Here is a 19445-nt window from a genome sequence, read left to right on the forward strand (position 1 = left end):
CTTCAACCCGTCAGATTGATTCGGTTCCGATTCTGGTTTGGCATGAGCACCGTACAAAGGGAATTGGTGTTTTTCCTGTTGCGTCACATCCAGAGGCTCTCATGTCCCTCTGTCCCTTTATTGTTGGCTGTCACTGCCTTTTAAAATGAGAGAATTCGCCCAGGTGCAGCTGCTCATGCCTGGAACCCCAGCACTTTGGGAGGCTAAGGTGGGCGGATGGCTTGAGCTCAGGAGTTCGAGACCAAACTCGGCAACGTGGAGAGACCCCATCTCTACCAAAAATAACTAAATTAGTCAGGTGTGTTGGTGCGTGTCTGTGCTCCCAGCTGCTCGGGAGGCTGAGGTGGGAGGATCGCTTGAACCTGGGAGGCAGAAGTTGCTGTAAGCTGAGATCATACCACTGCACTCCAGCCTGCGTGACAGAGTGGGACCCAGTCTCAAGAAAAAATAAAAATTAAAAAATACAGAATGAGAGAATTCCATTATATGGTTGCACTGCAAGTTATTCCCACTTCTGTGAGTGTGCAGAGCTGTGTATTCAGGAGTATCCTGTCTAATATTGTTAGTAACTCTGGGTTTTTGCCTCATGTTTAATTAGCTCTGAAGGGAACTGAATGTTTTAAAATATCTATCTTTAAATGATTCTTTGCTACTTATGGGGTGGGCTGAACTCCCAAGGCTTAATATTAGATCCACTTGACCTCCAAATTATAACTGTATGCAATTCAGATTGGTTTTTATTTAAATAAACTCCCCTTTTAAAATCAAATTTAGACTTGGACCACCAACTGCGTATAGCTTGAAACCAAAGAATTTCTTCCTTGAAGTTCTTCAAAGATCTCCTTACAATGTCTTGCTTTTTCAGTGAAAGAAAATGTGTTTGCCCTGACCTCTTGTGCTTCTGACGGTGCCTAATTTTATTGGATTTTAGGAAGGAAAACAGGCTTCGTTGGCTGCAGACTTCTCCATCACTCAATTTAAGCATCTTGGCCGGTTGCTTATGGTGCACGGCCGGAACAGCTACAAGCGGTCAGCCGCCCTCAGCCAGTTCGTGATTCACAGGAGCCTCTGTATCAGCACCATGCAGGTGAGTGGACAGCTGGCCCCTCTGCACATGTACATGTGGCTATACCATGTAGGTGTGTGGGCAGCTGGTCCCTCTGCACATGTACATGTGGCTGTACCATGTAGGTGAGTGGGCAGCTGGTCCCTCTGCACGGGTGCATATGGCTATATAATTATCATGGCAAAAGCCTGGGAATTAGATTATGCTTTGGAGCTGTCACCCCTACCTGGCCAGTTTAAATCCCCCACCTGGCTGCATTCCAGCTGATAGACCTTGAGCCAGTCCCTGAACTTCTTGGTGCTCAAGATTCCTCCCCTGTTAAGCGGTGCTGGTCATTCCTGCCATGTGGTGAGGATGTGTGCGTTAGCAGTGGTGACATCCAGTGCCTGGCATGGGGCAAGTGGAGTGTACATGAGTTATTTTAATTGTGGGTAGGTTGTTATAATTTGTTTGCTGGAGTGAAAGACGCAGAGTTAAATGCTGAATGACTATTCAGGCCCTGGTTTTTCACCTTTTGCAGAGGTAAGGGCCATCAGAGAACAACCACTAAAGAAGAACATACTTTGCTTGTGTGCTTCCTGTACCCTAGGCATCAGGCTAAGTGTTCACAATGCAGTGTCTCACATAAGCCTCACAATGGCCTGAGTCCATTTTACGGATGGGGAGGCTGAGGCTGAGTATGGATGAGAAATTGCAGTGTCCCGCGGGGATTCAGTCAGCTTAGGCAGGTGGACCTCAAAGCCTGCAGTCACAATCTGAGTATCCTTCTTGATAGACTTGTCATTGGAGGGCCTGGGACCGTGTCCACTTGCAGGGGTCAGCATGACACCTGGCACTGAGGTTGACTCGGCATCACGGTTCTGTCTCCCAGCAGAGCTCAGTGGGGGAAATGAGTTTAGTTATTATGATCACGGATACCCTTGGAAGTTAACATCTTGTTCCCATCTTGCTTTTTCATAAAAGGATTCTAGAGTATATATTTTCCCACCTTCTCTCTCACAAACTTCTTCAAAATCTGTCATCATAAGCCAGGCGCAGTGGCTCATGCCTGTAATCCCAGCACATTGGGAGGCCGAGGTGGGCGGATTGCTTCAGGCCAGGAGTTCGAGACCAGTCTGGTCAACATGGTGAAACCCTGTCTCTACTAAAAATACAAAAATTAGCTGGACGTGGTGGCATGCACCTATACTCCCAGCTACTTGGGAGGCTGAGGCACGAGAATCACTTGAACCTGGGAAGTGGAGGTTGCAGTGAGCTGAGATTGTGCCACTGCCCTCCAGCCTGGGCAACAGAGTGAGACTCCATCTCAAAAACAACAACAACAACAAAATTTGCCATCAGTCTGTAGCTATTAAGTGTGGAGTAGAAAGGAGGCCAAAGGAGGGAAGGAAAATATTTTTGGTGTTGAAAAGCTATTGATTGATCTTCCTTTTTGAGCACTGAGGTGAAAATGCTCCCAGTTGAGTGGTGAGAATGTAGGCGCAGTAGATCCTGGAACTCACGTCTCCTTCTGGCCATACCACTAACGGTCTGTGAGACCTTGAGCAAATGACTTTACTACTCTAGGCCTCAGTCTTCCCACCTGTAAAACGGGGATGATGAGACCCTCCTTGCCCTCGGACAGGGCCACTGCGAAAAACAGAGAAGTTTTTAAGGCATCAGTGCCAAGGCATCCTTACCATGATTAGTAGGAGTGAAACAAGGTAATATGTAAACATCAGGTGATATTTTAATTTGTGAGAATGTTTAATCATACTTGAAAGGCGGTCTGCCTTGTACAATGTATCAGGTAGTGCTGCTTTGGGTACATGAGAATTCACCATCCACTGGCTACACCCCAGTTTTTTGGGGGTGATTTTATGTTTTAAATGTCTATTGCAATTGTGAGTAGGGGAGCCTTAAAGTGACTTTCATCAAAATGATCTAAACCCAAACAGCTGCTGTGGTTCACCAGACCACATCTGTACTTCTATGTTAACTCACCAATTGAACGGGGTAATGCTGTGGTTTTAATCACTGGGAGATTAATTAGCCCATCCTTGGACACACACAAAAGCTGGCCGGGATGAGCTGACTTCTTCAAAAACTGGATGTTACCGTTAACATTGATGTAGAAAAAGAATTCCAGGATGAGGCATTGTTCTTTGTGCTAAAGAAAATGCCAGCCGGGCGCGGTGGCTCACGCTTGTAATCCCAGCACTTTGGGAGGCCAAGGCGGGCGGATCACGAGGTCAGGAGATCGAGACCACGGTGAAACCCCGTCTCTACTAAAAATACAAAAAATTAGCCGGGCGTGGTGGCGGGCGCCTGTAGTCCCAGCTACTCGGAGAGGCTGAGGCAGGACAATGGCGTGAACCCGGGAGGCGGAGCTTGCAGTGAGCCGAGATTGCGCCACTGCACTCCAGCCTGGGCGACAGAGTGAGACTCCGTCTCAAAAAAAAAAAAAAAAAAAAAAAAAAAAAAAAAAAAAAAATGCCTTTAACCCCTGTCCACTGTGCTGAAAATGGCCAAGGGGAAGTCCCAGTTAGAATTGCACCGGGACATGAGTCTGTCAGAGAACACAGTGTTTTTATTTTTCCCAAAGTGCTGTTGTTGAGATGAAGACTTTATGGTTAGGATGACCCTTTTAGAGGAAGGGGCTCCTGATACTGGTTTGGAAAATAAACAACAGATTCTTGACATTTTTACAACCATCCTTCCTAAGCAGCGGCACAGCCTGGGTGAAAAGTCACTGGAAAAGTGGCTTTTCTGGCGCAGCCAGGGTGAACTGGGGCCTCCTGTGGCCGTGGCGCTCAGAAGCACCTGCGCTATGAGCTCTGTGCCAAGAAAACACGTGTTTCTCACTTGCTTTCTCTCTATGTCCATTGAAGGTGCTCTGGGGAGCTAGCCCTGGTCTGATGCTATTTCTAATGACTAGGGTATCTCTGCCTTGCTTTCTTCTGCTTTCTAAAAGCTTTCAGGCAGTGTTTGTCTCTGGCCTTCCTTCAGCTTTATACGAATAGATACCAGCTTGGAGACCATGTTTCCTCTGTTAGCCCATAGAGGTCCAGAGACGGAGCTAACAGAGCTTCAAGCCTGATTGGATCTCCCCAGCCTATTCATCATTACCAGCAGCTAATATTTTCCAAAGCAGGAAGCAGACATTTCCACGAGGGTTTGTAAATATCTTCATTGCGTTTGTCTAATTGCAAAAATAATCTGTCACCATGCTCTTTTCAAAAATTTCCCCAAATACCGAAACATGTAATATAAGAAGTGAAGCCTTCTCTGCCATCCCAGGCCCCGTAGACACTTCAGAGGCTCTTTTTCCGTATGTGTTTCCATACCTCCGGCAGCTTGGTTAGCAGTGTGCGTGCCTACAGAGGTGGGGATTCCGAGCTGTTTAGAAGTGTGCGCTCTGTGGCCACAGCTGGGCTTGAGTCCTGCAGGGCTGTTTACCTGCTTAGCCTCCCCTTCTGTAAAGTGTGGGTGATAGTAGGACTTGATCCTGTGGGCTGCTCTGGAGATCAGCTGTGCTCATGTGCAAAGCATTCCTGGGTCCTGGAACTTAATAAATGTTCACAACAGGCTGAGTAGACCCTGGAGCTGTAATACATCACCCCACCCGGGAATGATTCCTAGATTTGCCGCTTAGGAACTGTGTGGGCTTGGGCAAGCCACGTACCCTCTCTGTGCCTCACTTTCTGCTTTGCATAATGAGGATGATGAGAATCGTACCTACTTCGTAGGGTTGTTGATGTTGTGAGAATGAAATGAGCAAATCCATGTAAAGTACCTTACAGCAATGCCGGCGTGGGTGAGTGTTATGTAAGTATCAGGTGTTATTTTTATTCTGTAAATGTAAGGGATTTTGTCATGACTTTTGGTGACATCCTCCTCTCTCCTTGGCACAGGCTGTCTTTTCCTCCGTGTTTTACTTTGCCTCCGTCCCTCTCTATCAAGGATTCCTCATCATTGGGTAAGGAAATCCTGCCAAGGAATTAATTGTTTACAAAACCTTCTTCAAATGCAGCAGCAGAGAGAAGAAACATGGTGGAAAAATTCTTGGGTTCCCAAGCCACATTGGATTCCCAGGCCCAGCGAATGCAGGCACAGCACCATGGTTTAGAACCTCCTTGAATTTTTTGAGCTGTTAAGCCCTTAACCAGATGGAGGAAGTGGAGTTGGAGATGTGTGTGGTGTGTTGCACTTTGCCATTTGTACCTGGTCTTGAAAAAATACTCCAGGGTTATCAGTTGATTGAGGAGAGCAAGGTGGAAGGTTTGCAGACTTGGTGATTTCACTGGGGTCTTAATAAAAAGGGGTGGGGGATCTGAAAAATGCCCTCCTGGCCTGAACTGAGCCCAGTAGAAGTCCCATCTTTGGAGCTCCAAGGAGGGCCAGAGTCCACTGCCTTGGGGATGTGCAAGTAACAGAGCTTGACTGCTGTGCCACAGTGACAGAGATGGTGTCACTTGGGCCTTTGCAGCCCGCAAACCCACCCCCATTACTGACCTGGAACTTCAGGATGATCCTTCTGACCTTTTCAGAGAATGTGCTCAGTCTCTGAATCACCCAGGTAGGTGGAGTTTGGTTACCGAGTGCCCTAGATAGAAACACACGCAGCTGAGGCCACTCCTGGTTATGAGGAGACGGAGGGCGCAGGAAGGTCAGCTGCGCTCTGGAGAGTCTCACAGAGTCCGCTTTCCATCCTACTGTGTTGGCTGAGGAGTTCAGCCTGAGAGGAGGCACTAGAATTCTGCCTGCTTCTAACTGGAAAAGCGGGCTGTCTTTTGTCGGGTTCTGGAAGAGTACAAGAACATTACAGAATATAGTCAGGGGTTCCCTGAGCCGTGCGCCGTGCGACCTTCCGTGGTCTGGTCCCATCTTCCCCGTGGGTCCTCATTTCCTCTTCCGTCACCCTCAGCCCCAGCCCCACTGGCCTTATGGCTGTTCTTCAGACATGACAGCCACTCCCGCCTCAGTGCCTTTGCACTGGTGGTTCCTTCTCCCTGGAATGCTCTTCCTCCTGGGATTGGCTTGGCTGGCCCTCACCTTTTATGGGTGTTCACTCAAATGTTCTGTTCCTCAGCCTCTAAAATTGTACCATCACCCCCTACACACACACTCACACACACACACACACACACACGTATGTCTTATTTCCTCTACCCCATTATATTTTTCTCTTTAGCACTTCTCTAACATACATAGAGTTTACCTAAGTTATTTGTTTATTGACTTGCTGACCAGGATGAAAGCTCTTAAAGGCAGACATTTTTGTCCATTTTTCCTCTTGGGTTTCTGGTGCTTACAGCCAGCCCTGGAGCATGATAGACAAGCAGTAAATATTTGTTAGAGGCATGGTTGGGACTTGGGTGCTGGAGGCTGGCACAGCACATAGCTCCTATTGCGTCAGCCAGGTCTTACTGATGGTGGTTTTCTCTCCCAGGTACTCCACAATTTACACCATGTTTCCTGTGTTTTCTCTGGTCCTGGACAAAGATGTCAAATCGGAAGTTGCCATGCTGTATCCTGAGCTCTACAAGGATCTTCTCAAGGTTCTGTTAGCTTCTCAGTCCTTCCTTCCTCCCGTCCTCCTTTCCTTTGCCCTTCCTTCCCTCCCTCCCTGCTTTGTTTCTTTGAATTTATTTCACACAGACCCTCCATTTCTGATTTGAACACACTTGAACTGGTAGCTTTCTTACTTTTGGGGGGAAGGTGTGGGAGTTTACATTTTTTCTTAAAGCAGTAATATATTCACTGGTATAAAGAACGTGAAAGAGTACAGTAATAGATAAACTGAAAACAAACCAACTCACGACTTTCAAAAAGTCCGTGACAGTTCCACTTTGCAGCTGCAACTTACGTTTGCTCCCAGAGATGTTCTTGTGTACACTTCCAAAAAGTGTGTGTGGTGGCGTGTGCCTAGGCATGTGTATAATTTTATTTGTCTTCAAGGGTTTTTTACCCAAGGGAAGATTTATTCCCATTTAATGTTAATTTTAATGTTAATTCTTTTTTTTTTTTTTTTTTTTTTGAGACTAATTCGCACTCTGTCACCCAGGCTGGAGAGTAGTGGCTCGATCTCGGCTCACTACAACGTACGATGTCCATCTCCTGGGTTCAAGCGATTCTCCTGCTTCAGCCTCCCAAGTAGCTGGGATTACAGGTGTGCACCACCATGCCTGGCTAATTTTTGTATTTTTAGTAAAGAGGTTTCACCATGTTGGCCAGGCTGGTCTCGAACTCCTGACCTCAAGTGATCCACTTGCTTCAGCCTTCCAAAGTGCTGGGATTACAGGTGTGAGCCACCGCACCTGGCCAGTTCTTTTTTTTAAAGAAATAATTCCTCCAATGTGTTCAGATGTGTGTGAACCACTTTTTTGAAGACAGATGGGTTGCCTTATCTAGTTAGCGGGAGAATAACATGAATGCTGATGGCATGCTGCGTGAGCCCCCCACGAAACCGGCTCTAACCTTTCTCTGTCTCTCATTCAGGGACGGCCGTTGTCCTACAAGACATTCTTAATATGGGTTTTGATTAGCATCTATCAAGGTAAGGATGAGTGGAGACACCTGTTTGTCTTATGCTCTGGCACTGACTCAGGGTGTCCCCTTCTTGCCTGTAGAACAAGAAGAGAAGAAACGAATCTGAAATAGCAGGAAGGAGGGTGGCAGTGGGACCCAGGGGAGAGCATGCTCACCCTGTATAAGGACTTGAACATCAGACATGCGCAGTGCTGCTGTGTGAGAAATGAGGTAGTGAAGCCAGAGGAAGGCAGCGGACAGTAATCAAAGCCTGCGGGGCTGCTCCACTCACGAGGCAAAAAGTGGATGCTTTCTGGGATGTTCTGAAACCTTTTCTGAGAGTCAGGTCAAGTCGTAGTTTTGGAAAAACATGTTTACCTCAGTGGCCTCCAGAGGGGGTCTCCCAGACTGTGGAGGCTTTGTAAGATGACCTATTGGAATATAAGAAGAAAATAGCAAAACTTCTGTTTGTATTTACTTTTTCTAACTCTCTTAAATTTACATATATATATATATATATTTATTTATTTATATATTTTTGAGACACAGGGCAAAGCCACCATGCCCAGAATTCTCTTGTTTAGTATTTCTATTTTTATGTATGTTTTGCAGTACACATAATAGATTTTATATACTTATAAAATGTATTTTTTATAATATATAGAAACAGAGTGAGACCCTGGGCAGTGGAGGTCTAAATGAAATGTCTAAATGAAAAATGTCTAAATGAAAAATGCGGAAAGGAGCCAGGTGTAGGTGAGCAGGGCACGGCTTTCGCAGGGAGGGTGAGGGGAACACTCTTCTCTGGCGTTTGCAGGGAGCACCATCATGTACGGGGCGCTGCTGCTGTTTGAGTCGGAGTTCGTGCACATCGTGGCCATCTCCTTCACCTCGCTGATCCTCACCGAGCTGCTCATGGTGGCGCTGACCATCCAGACCTGGCACTGGCTCATGACAGTGGCCGAGCTGCTCAGCCTGGCCTGCTACATCGCCTCCCTGGTGTTCTTACACGAGTTCATCGGTAAGACCCCTGAATGCTTAAACCCCGTCCGTCACCCCCAGTGAATCTGGCCCAGAGGTCTCTCACTGCCGTATGGGGGAAGGGGGTCTCCCAGTGTTCGGCCTGGGCTCTTCCTCCTCCAGCAGTCCTTCCCTGTCAGCTGTCCGCGTTTTCTTCCAGGTGTTCTCCAGGGACAGGTGGTAGTTGTGCTTCAGGGTGTGAAATTGAGGACAGAGGGCGTGATTGCAGTAGACAGTGTTTTTCTTTTCTTCTGAGTCGGAGTCTTGCTCTATCGCCTTTTTTGGGCCACAAAATCTTTTTGTTCCCATGAAATCTTAATCTGAAGTTCAACCTATGAAGCTGGTAAAAGGGGACTTGTGATGGTAAAGTGGCAGTGCTGGGAGGTGCCGAGCCCCAGAACTTTGCCCATGCAGCTCTGCCTTGCTGCTGTGTCCTGATAGAGCTCCTGAGGGACTCCAGGGATCTCAGAATAAAATCTGCTGCTCCGCACAGCAAACCAAGTGCTGAAGGTACTCGCCAATTCCGTAGACGTGGGAGCACCTACCGTGTGCCAGGATTATGGTGGCAGGTGAGGTGGACGGGCTCGCCAGGGAGCTGCCCTTCTCGTTGAGAACACACGATAAACACACATAAGTGAGTGTGAGCACAGGAGTATCAGATGTGATCAAAGTTACCAAGAGAGAAAAACGGGGTGAGGTGCAGACGCCCAGGCACACCCCAAATAAAAAATGTTATGGAGGCCGGGCACGGTGGTTCACACCTGTAATCCCAGCACTTTGGGAGGCTGAGGCGGGTGGATCACGAGGTCAGGAGTTTGAGACCGGTCTGGCCAACATGGTGAAACCCCATCTCTACTAAAAATACAAAAATCAGCAGGGCGTGATGGCACACACCTGTAGTCCCAGCTACTTGGGTGGCTGAGGCAGAAGAATCGCCTGAACCGGGGAGGCAAAGGTTGCAGTGCGCTGAGATCACGCCACTGCACTCCAGCCTGGGCAACAGAGTAAGACTCCATTTCTAAATAAATAAATAAATAAATAAATAATAAAAAATGTTATGGGAATGTAGAGATGGGGGAGTGTCGGCTGCATCCTAAGGTGGGGTGGCGGCAGATGTCTCTGACCTCAGTAGTGATTCCAGGTACTCTTGGGCTTGTCCAGCATCAGCCACTGTCTCTAGATGGACAAGCCTGGCTTCATCACTCTTCCATGCTGACCTCACTTGCTTTGCCATATCAGTTAATTTCTTCCCAATTGATTGAGCCACAAGTCCCTGCAGGGCCACCAAGATGACCCCATGCTGTGCTACGGACCCCATCGGGTGCTGACACGGGCTTTAATTCCTGTCTAGAAACCTGTTTCTAGTTCAACTAGAACTTGCATCACGGGCACTGTTCAGATGACCCAGCATTTTCTGTGTTGTGCTGTGGATAGATTCTGAACTCTAATCTTGGTTTCCCCCACACGGAGCAAACTCAAGCCGCATGGCTTTGGAACCTCAGGGCCAGGGGTCATCCTCAAAGGTTAGCTGGTGCAGCAGACAGCCCTCTTCACACCTCTTTCCTCCTCAGTAGAAGCATTTACTTTTCTGTCTGTGTTATTTAAACAAAAAACCCTCAGAGTGATACTGTTTCTCCTTTATCAGCTGAGGGAGCAGGGCCCGGAGGCTGCTTCTCTGCTAAGAAACTCATGTGTGTTCAAGATTGCAGATAGACTTTCTCTGGGGGAAACTTTCAGTTATGACGATCCCCTCACACCCCATCCTCCATGGGAAGCCTGCAGGGCCCAGGCTCTCTAGCAATGGCCCATCCCTTGCTCCTTTGCCCCAGGCTTTCTCAGTGGGGGTGATGTGGCCCCCACCACCTGGGGAACAAACATTGGTCTTTGGTGGGGTGTGAACAAACCCTAATCTTTTACATATAAAGGAGATGTATATATAATATTATAAACAGATACACAGTATACCTGTGACATTAACATTTCATGGAGGTGGTCGATTAGGAGAAGAAGAAAAGTCTAAAAGTGTTCCTTAAGGGGCAATAACGAGAAAAAGGCAGAGAAACTCGACCTTACCCTGGAAGCATCTTTGATCGCGGCTCTTTTGCCAGCTTCCAAAGCTCCTTAAGAAGGTTTTAGTCGGCTGGGCGCGGTGGCTCACGCTTGTAATCCCAGCACTTTGGGAGGCCGAGGCGGGCGGATCACGAGGTCAGGAGATAGAGACCACGGTGAAACCACGTCTTTACTAAAAATACAAAAAATTAGCCGGGCGTGGTGGCGGGCGCCTGTAGTCCCAGCTACTCAGAGAGGCTGAGGCAGGAGAATGGCGTGAACCCGGGAGGCGGAGCTTGCAGTGAGCCGAGATTGTGCCACTGCACTCCAGCCTGGGTGACAGAGTGAGACTCCATCTCAAAAAAAAAAAAAGGTTTTAGTCAAGGTAAAAGAAACATCCCCTGAAAAGTAAAGGTTTCACAGTTGCGACCCCGGTTTCTAGAAAGGATTTGTGAGCATTTACTGTGCGCTGCAGGAACTAAAGGAGCATCCCTGTGAAAAGTGGAGTTTTAAAGCAGTTTCACCCTCGTCACTAGTCTCTAGAAAGCGTTTTGTGAGACCTACTATGTGCTCAAAGGCTTGGCCTGAGGTGGTCACAGAGATGTGGCCCCTGCTCAGGAAGCTCAGCTTGTTTTTGATAGGGACACACCACAGGACCGGGTCAGAGGTGTAGGAAAACCACAGGGTGGGTTGAGCCTTGGGCCTGGCACTTAGTAGGTGCTGCCTCAGTGCCAGCTGCATTTCAGCATCCTGTGCTCAGAAAGTGGGGAAGGGGCTTATTCTGGCTTCTGCTATATTGAAAGCCACAAATTGTCACTCCTCTCTTAAGAAAACCTCATAACCGGGTTTATAATCCTGCAGCAGGAAAGGCAGTATGCCCGCCCCCCCACCTTCCATCAGAGGCCCTGAGAGTCAGCTTAAGCCTTTGTCTGACAAGGGGGTCTGAACACTTTGCACCATGACCCAGATTCATCCCATGGCTTTCTGTGACCATCACTGGAAGCAGAGGGTGCATTTGAATGTCACTTTCCGCTCGCCAGTGGCCGGGACTTAGACGCTTCAACTGTTAGACAACACCAAATCAAAAGCATCTCTGTTTTCTTCCCCTGTAATTTTCTTTCCTTCTTTTTTCTCTTTTTTTTTGAGACAGTGTCTTACTCTGTTGCCCAGGGTGGAGTGCAGTGGTGCAATCTTGTCTCAAGCTCTGCAGCCTCAAGCTCCCCGGGCTCAAATGATCCTCCCACCTCAGCCTCCTGAATAGCTAGGACTATAGGCATGCACCACCATGCCTGGCTAATTTTTGTATTTTTTGTAAAGGTGGGGTTTTGCTGTGTTGCCCAGGCTGGTCTCAAACTCCTGGGTTCAAGTCTTCTGCCCACCTTGGCCTCCCAGAGTGTTGGGATTAAGGCATGAGCCACCGCATCTGGTGGCCCCCATAGTTTTCTTCTCCTGGGTGTTGAAAGTAGCATTTCACTATCAGGAAGCTACAGAAAAGAGAGCGAGGAAAATCAAGCTGGCAGCGCTGTGTGCTGTTAGCCATGGCACCTTCCCTTACAGTCCATGGAGGAAGAGAGCCAATGCCAGGAGGCTGTGGGTTTGTGATGGAAGATGACTTTCCCTTTGATAGTTGTGGCCCCTGTTTCTGGACCGCATGCGCCTTCCGGAATATTACCGCCTGCTCACTGCTGTCTTCCCGTTTGCTTGCAGATGTGTACTTCATCGCCACCTTGTCATTCTTGTGGAAAGTCTCCGTCATCACTCTGGTCAGCTGCCTCCCCCTCTATGTCCTCAAGTACCTGCGAAGACGGTTCTCTCCCCCCAGCTACTCAAAGCTCACATCGTAGGCTGTGCGCTCGCTGGAGGGGGCCCTGGTCTCGGCGCTTCCCTGATGGACAGAGCTCAAGTTCCATTTATATTAACCGCCACCTGTGGATTTTGCAGTAATTGCTAACACGTGCAGTTTTAATGGGAAGAGAGGCTCCGCGCCTAAACAGGGTCCTAACACTGCATCAACAGGAGGGAGGGTCCTAAAAGAGACCCATCTGGGCCTATCTGAACCCCTCTTCTTCATGTTTGGGTGAATGTGAATAAGTTAAAGCTGGTGGCTCAGCTGGGAGATTTATATGGGTCACTGTGCGAGCTTCCTTATGACTTGAATTTTGTTGTCACATGATAAAAGTTTCTGTGTAGCTGAAGGTTGTAGAAGGCTTGTGTTATGTTTTTTTTTTTTTTTTTTTTTTTTTTAACAGTCCTAATGTGTATGTACTCTTTATGTCTTTCTTGCTCTTACAAAGAGGTGTCAGAAAAATAGAAAGCTCTTGGTGTCGGTTTGGGAGGAAAAAACAGTGACATCTGGTAAAAAGTTATCCACCCAATAATCTCCATTCAGAAATGCTCAGTATCGTCTCCAGCCAGCCCTGCTTATCCAGGTTACACTGGATTCCTGAGATCGTAACCAGTAAATGAGAGGAGAGGGAGAGAGAGTGTCCTAAATCCAATCCGTTATCCTTGATCTGATTCAGCATCCCTAGTGCGTGAGTTAACTTCACCTGCCACCTCGTAAAAGAATTTCAGAGGTGTGATCCCGCTTTATTGGGACCTGGTAACAATTACAAAGCCAGTGGCTGTTTGAGAACGACCTCAGACATTTTCAGCAGAGTTGTTTTAGCAGGAAACGTGCCACTGAATGGCCCCTAAATGTGTCGACAGTGTGATAAGAGACTCAACTAATTCTTTAGACAACATGGCAGATGTGACTCAGATCCTCCAAGACCAAAGCGGAAAGGTCAGGGGGCTGGGACTCTTCTCTTCCATAGAAGCCTGTTTCCTGTTAGGAGGCATAATGGAAGATGACCCCACAAAGGCAGAGGCATCTTTCAGAACAACATTGGTGGCAGCTTTCAGAACAAGGAACCCCTGGTGGGAGGACGCCCAAGCTGCAGCTTTGGGATCTGGGATCTGTTCCACTGCCGGCAGATTTCAAGGGGAACTTGCTGAAAGGCAGCCAGTGGTGAAGATTTCTCCCCTCCCAGGGTGGACTACACGCGTGCATGTGTCTTAAAAAGCTGTGGCTGCTTGTTTCAGAGGAAGGGAGTTTGCAGTCGCTGGACGTGGTAGAGCAAGGCATTCTTGGGTTTTCAAGTCACTTCTTGCAGAAGCCACATATGCATGCCATAAGGGTTAAGTTGGTGGAGCTTTAAGAGCCAAGTGTGGTTGGGATCTTGGATTTGCATTTACTTCTTGATGAGTACATATCCTTCAAACCCTCCACCTGGCGCTACTTCTGTGTGCTTCAGAGATGTACATTACAGCCTGGTTTCTGATGCCTACTAACTCCTGCTCTTGGAGAGCTGGAGACACGAGGATCAGTTAGTCCCTTGCCTTTGGAACACTCTTGATAAGCTTTTGTATTTTGTGTTGCCCTTTTAAAACGTTCTAGAATGACTTTACGTTGCAGGTACTGATAAATTGGCTGTTGACACCACATCTATTTTGTCTTACGATTCTTTTCTCTATCTGATTCAGCCATTTCTGCCAGAGGGAAAAGGTCGGCAGAAAAGATGTGTTGAATGAGTAGTTAAGGATAGGATCTTTGTCCAAAAATTTCAGAAAGATTGAGCAAATCTGACGTCTTCATTGAGTGAGTTTCTGTGTTTTCAAAGGTGGAGGAGAAAGTTGTGCTGGAAGTTTTTAAGCCTCTGTTTTCTTGGAAGTCAGTCTGTAACACTGGGAAGTCTTAAGATAGTCCCGTTTAGAGTTTGCAGATGCTGAACCTGGCTCTGTAACGCTGGGAAGTCTTAAGATAGTCCCATTTAGACTTTGCAAACCCTGTACCTGGCTTTGCTAGGAGATTCGGGATGCTGGATCCTGCAGGCAGGGCATGTGGGAGCCTCATTGGAAGTTTTCGAGGTTTCCAGCAGAAGCAGAATGAAGATGGTCTCCCTGGCCTTTTCCTTAATTCTCAATTTTGATTGAGGTGCACAAGTTGACTTTTAAAGCCAACACTTAAGATGCTGGTTGACATCTTCAAGGGAGAATGCTCCCAGGAGGGGCTGAAGAAGCCATAGCTGGAAGTGGAAGGTACTCGTCAGTGTTCTCCACAAACCTTTTTACTCTGTTGTCTCAGCCGCACTGGGGCGGAGGCGGTCAAGGGTGAGAAGGACCAAAACTCAAGTGCAAACTACCACGTCGTTGGCCCATCCCATCCGTGGGCAGCTGGCTGATGCCATTCACTGGACGGTCCCGGAGCACCTAGGAATGCACACACCGTGCTTCTCAAAACACCGGAGATGCAAAGGCAGCGCGATGCAGTCCGGTGAGAGGACGCAATGTTTACCTGCACAATCGGACTGTAAGCCCAGCAGAGAACCCCAGGGGGGCGCCTGGGCACTTCTCGGAGATCATCTTAGTTGTGGTGGGGAAGACAAAGAAATAAGCAAACAAGAAACTAGAGTTACTGTACAAGAAACTCTCCTGAGTTTGCAAACCTTAAGCGTAAGGATTCAGTTGACCTTTTTCTTGGTTCATCAATCTGGAAAGAACTTACATAAAGCGCCATTGACACTCTCACCTGGGAGCTCCATGGGCCTTAAATCTTTGACAGCCAATTTAATTTGAGGTCAGAGGGCCTTGAGGTACACAGTCAGCACTGTTTGAACACTTTTCCTGAAAGCAAAACTCACAGCTCCCTGCGCCCTCTGACAACACTAGCTATTTCTGCCAGAGTAAGAACTTCTATTACTATTTTATTCTTGTTCATATGTCTTTTGATGATGGTTGTGTGACAGGGGGCAGCAGGATCTATTTGGTTTCTTCCCCGCCCCCCTTCCTTTTTGTCTCTTTTTTTTCTCTCTAAGAAAATCACCAGACTAATTTCTCCATCTTGAGTAATTTCTTATATGGGACAGTTTTGATCCTCATTTTGAAAGCATGCGTGTGCACATGTGTGTTGCCTGTGGTGCCAGGTGAGACAGGTGGCACTAACTCCAGCTGCTTGGAAGGCATCCCAGGGAGCATCTTAAAGTTGGAGCAGACCTCCCGTTTCCAGCCCTTGGGGCCAGTAGACCACGTGCTGGAACTAGCATTGTAAAATTCCCATCCCAGTTCCGCTCCCCTGGAGTGAAACCCTTTTTTTTTTTTTGCGACAGTAAATCTTAAAAATCATTGTCTCTTTATGAACATTTCCTCAGTTTCTTCTCTGCTGAAAATGTAAGCCATGCTACTTTTTAATGTATTTTGAATTTTGTGCTCACTGGAAATTGATATGCTAATGCCTCCCCCACCCTCTGCCAGACTTTTCTTTTTGTACTTTGTCTTGTTTTTACTGGGGTTGGCTGGGCATGCGTGCATGCCTTTAGGGCAACATTTTAAACCTTTGCCAAAATTGCAAATGGGACATGTACATTCTTCTGCTCCATCCTACTTAAACACCTATCAGCTATTTTTATCTTTAACCTTTTCTGTATGTTTGAAGTGTGTGGGGTGTGTGTGTGTGTGTGTGTGTGTGTGTGTGTGTGTAAGAAAGAGCGAGAGAATGATATCATCTAAAGTTTTTTGAAGAATTATTTGGTTTTCATTGCATTAAAATTCTATCACTCCCAGCTTTGTTTTCATTTAAAAAAAATATACAAAGAGCTTTGTAAATAAAACGGATTTTATTTCTCTCCCTTCTTTTAATGTACAGCTTTTTTTTTGCCGCTTATATATACTTAAAATATTCCCATGAATTATGTTCAGTTCTTCTTGGAAAAAAATATGTTTTTGAATGAAACTGCAAAGCATCCTGCAGCGTGAGCAGCTTCTCCACCTGGAGCTCCGAAGCATCTTCTCAGGCCAAAGCGTCATTACCCGTGAATCTGTCTTCTCCGCCACAGCATGGTTTGAGGCGCAGTATGTTAATATAGCTGGGCCATGTCAGTGACTGTTGTGTTTGTGGGGTCAGGTGGGGGGCATGGTATTTGCAAAAAAACAAATTATGGCTAATTTATTATTTTGTTGCAGTGGGGTTAACTGTAAACTCATGTAAGAGTCTGTGATTTCCTCATTAGTGAACTCCCTCTCTGTAATCCTCATTGCAAATTTTCACCAGGACAGCGTTTTTTGATTAGAGAGGAGCTCTGGCACAGTATGCTTTAATTTAGCAGGAACTTCCAGATGATTTAAATTCTTGATGCTGTGATGACACACATGTGATCTTTCGTGTTTCTGAGCGACTCTACTTTCATTGTTTGCCAGCGTGGCTCGTTGCTGTTGCCCAATAAAGCTTGTGTACGTTCTGCCTTGGGGGATTATTTTAATTTGTACAGAAACATGAATTCTGGTGTCAAAATGAGGACTTTTTATTATAATGTTCCTATTTTCTCTTTATTTCTCTTTATTTCATGTAAAGAAAACTCCAGTTCAAAAAATTATTTTTATTTTGGCAAAAAAACCCCAAATCAATGCATGTTATTTATTATTTTGTACTATTGTCCATCCCAGATGTGTCAGAATTTCAAAAGGTGATAGATATAAATGGAAAATAAGATGAAAACCATAAGCTTCATATTGTATTTCTATACATGGTCCTTGATGACTGGAATCTTTTTTTTTTTTTTTTTTTAATCAAGGGATGGAACATTTAGGAACATTTAGGAACAGTCAGTTAAGTTTTAGGCAGAAAAAATTTTAAGGCCTGGCGCAGTGGCTCACACCTGTAATCCCAGCTTTGAGAGACCAAGGCAGGAGGATTGCGTGAGCCCGGAGTTTGAGACCAGCCTGGGTAACATGGCAAAACTCATGTACAAAAAATACAAGAAAACGAGCTGGGTGTACTGGTTCAAGCCTGTGGCCCCAGCGACTTGGGAAGCTGAGGCGGAACAATCACCTGAGCCTCAGAGGTCGAGGCTGCAGTGAGTCGTGATTGTGCCACTGCACTCCTGCCTGGGCGACAGAGCAAGACTCCATCTCAAAAAAAAAAAAAAAAAGCTTTTGTGTAGGAAGTAGTTGAAATCAATCGGGTGATTTTTGTCCCTTGGGGGACAAGTGGCGGTATGAAGACCTTTTCAGTTGTTACAACTCGGGGAAGAGGAGTGCCACAGGCGAGGGATGCTGCTGAACGCTCTGTGATTCACAGGGTGGCCCCCACGACAGGGCCCAAAGTGTCAAAAGTGCCAACATTGAGAAACCCTAATTATTTTTTTTTTGAGGTGGAGTCTTGCCCTGTTATCCAGGCTGCAATGCAGTGGTGCAATCTTGGCTCACTGCAACCTCCACCTCCCAGGTTCAGGCGATTCTCCTGCCTCAGCCTTCTGAGTAGCTGGGCCTGCCACCACGCCCAGTTAAGTTTTGTATCTTTAGTAGAGACGGGGTTTCACCATGTTGGCCAGGCTGGTCTCAAACTCCAGGCCTCAGGTGATCCGCCCGCCTCGGCCTCCCAAAGTGCTGGGATTACAGGCATGAGACCCTGCGCCCAGCCAGAGAAACCCTAATTTAATTGGCACATGTCAGCTGTACCATTTGTCTGTATTTGTAAAAGGGCCCAGAGGTACAAGCTCGTGTGTCTCAGGAGGCAAGTTATGCCTCCGCCTACTATACCAAATACTATACCAAATGGTGTTAATTAGTAGCTGTCTGCAGTGTGAGCTGCAGTGTGGTTCCCTCTTTTTGGTTCTCAATGGAAAGGACCATCCTCAGTATATAGATTAGAAAGATAATTGTAACTTAGTTGTGTTTTCTCATGACAGCGGCAAAAGGAAGGTATGTGCTGGTAAAGGTAGGGACGGACCATGCTTTTCCTTAAACGTGTGCTAGCCCTGCACGACCTTAAGCCTCTGCATTTGCCTGCAGTGAAATTCCGTCCATGTGCGGACACTCCTCCGCCCGAGCCGCTAGGGGGAACTTGAGGACTGAAAGACATTGCTGTTTCCTGTTTTCCACAACCAGCTGGACCCCACGTGCCCAACTGCCCTGAGTTTCAAGACGGTGCTTTCATAGCTTCAGAATTTATTTCATGGCCAGAGGCTCCGTGAAAAACAGACGTTTCTTTTCATGTTGTTGACCAGAATATTTTGCTGGACTTAGTTTAAAAAAAAAAAAAAAAAAGGAAAAAAAGAGCAGGGAGGGTGAGAGATGAATATTTATTTGCTCTTGGATATTTGCATTTTTGAATAATTGGCAAGTAGGAAGCTTTGCCAATTCACTGTTCAGTCTAATAAGGTTTTGAGACGAAATGTACCAACACCCCAAGTACTTTTAGTGTTTTTGTTATGAAACTTTTCAGGGTGACATGAAGCCCTGCGGTATTTGTGAGGAGGTCTATAAATGATGGATTTGCTCACCTCAAAATAGAACTGTAGTCGCTCCAAATTTTCCAGAAGTGGGAGCACAGTGACAGAATTCATTCAGGACTTGCTAATTTCCTACTTTAAATGGGTTACATAACAGAACCGGTCCCGCCTTCGCGCCTCTGAAAACTACCCATGAAGTGATGGTGAAATGTATCATTAAAAGCTAGAAATAGCTCTGCTAAACTCTGGGAAAAAGATGAGTTTTTTTTCTGATCTCCCTCTCCCCACCCCCCTTTTTTCACCCAAACATTGCATAATGTTAAAAAAGTCAAATCTTTCCATGGGATTTAATTTCATTTTCCATGTGGCTGTGGTTGGAGGGGTAACTCAAGCACTTTGGGGGCTGGTGGATTTTTGGAGGATCACGCATTCCCGGATCAGTTTGCATCCAAAGCCTTAGCCGAGAAATACACCCAATCCTGGGGTTTCTCCCCATCCCTCCTGCCCCGCTTTGTGGATGAGTTATCTACAAC

At 46.7% G+C, this 19445-nt stretch overlaps 1 protein-coding gene across 1 annotated transcript in view; it reads left to right on the plus strand.

Annotated features, from left to right (window-relative positions):
• ATP9A (ATPase phospholipid transporting 9A (putative)) overlaps positions 1–16920 on the plus strand; it is a 174123-nt gene extending 157203 nt beyond the window's left edge. The window contains exons 23-28 of the mRNA XM_055266582.2: positions 932–1087; positions 4960–5024; positions 6498–6606; positions 7547–7604; positions 8394–8597; positions 12353–16920. Of these exons, the coding sequence (XP_055122557.2) occupies positions 932–1087; positions 4960–5024; positions 6498–6606; positions 7547–7604; positions 8394–8597; positions 12353–12489 (729 nt within the window). The 3' untranslated portion in view covers positions 12490–16920. The remainder of the gene's footprint in view (positions 1–931; positions 1088–4959; positions 5025–6497; positions 6607–7546; positions 7605–8393; positions 8598–12352) is intronic.
• The last annotated feature ends 2525 nt before the right edge of the window (positions 16921–19445 follow it).

The sequence above is a fragment of the Symphalangus syndactylus genome, chromosome 24 (assembly GCF_028878055.3).
Source record: "Symphalangus syndactylus isolate Jambi chromosome 24, NHGRI_mSymSyn1-v2.1_pri, whole genome shotgun sequence".
Taxonomy (NCBI): Eukaryota; Metazoa; Chordata; class Mammalia; order Primates; family Hylobatidae; genus Symphalangus; species Symphalangus syndactylus.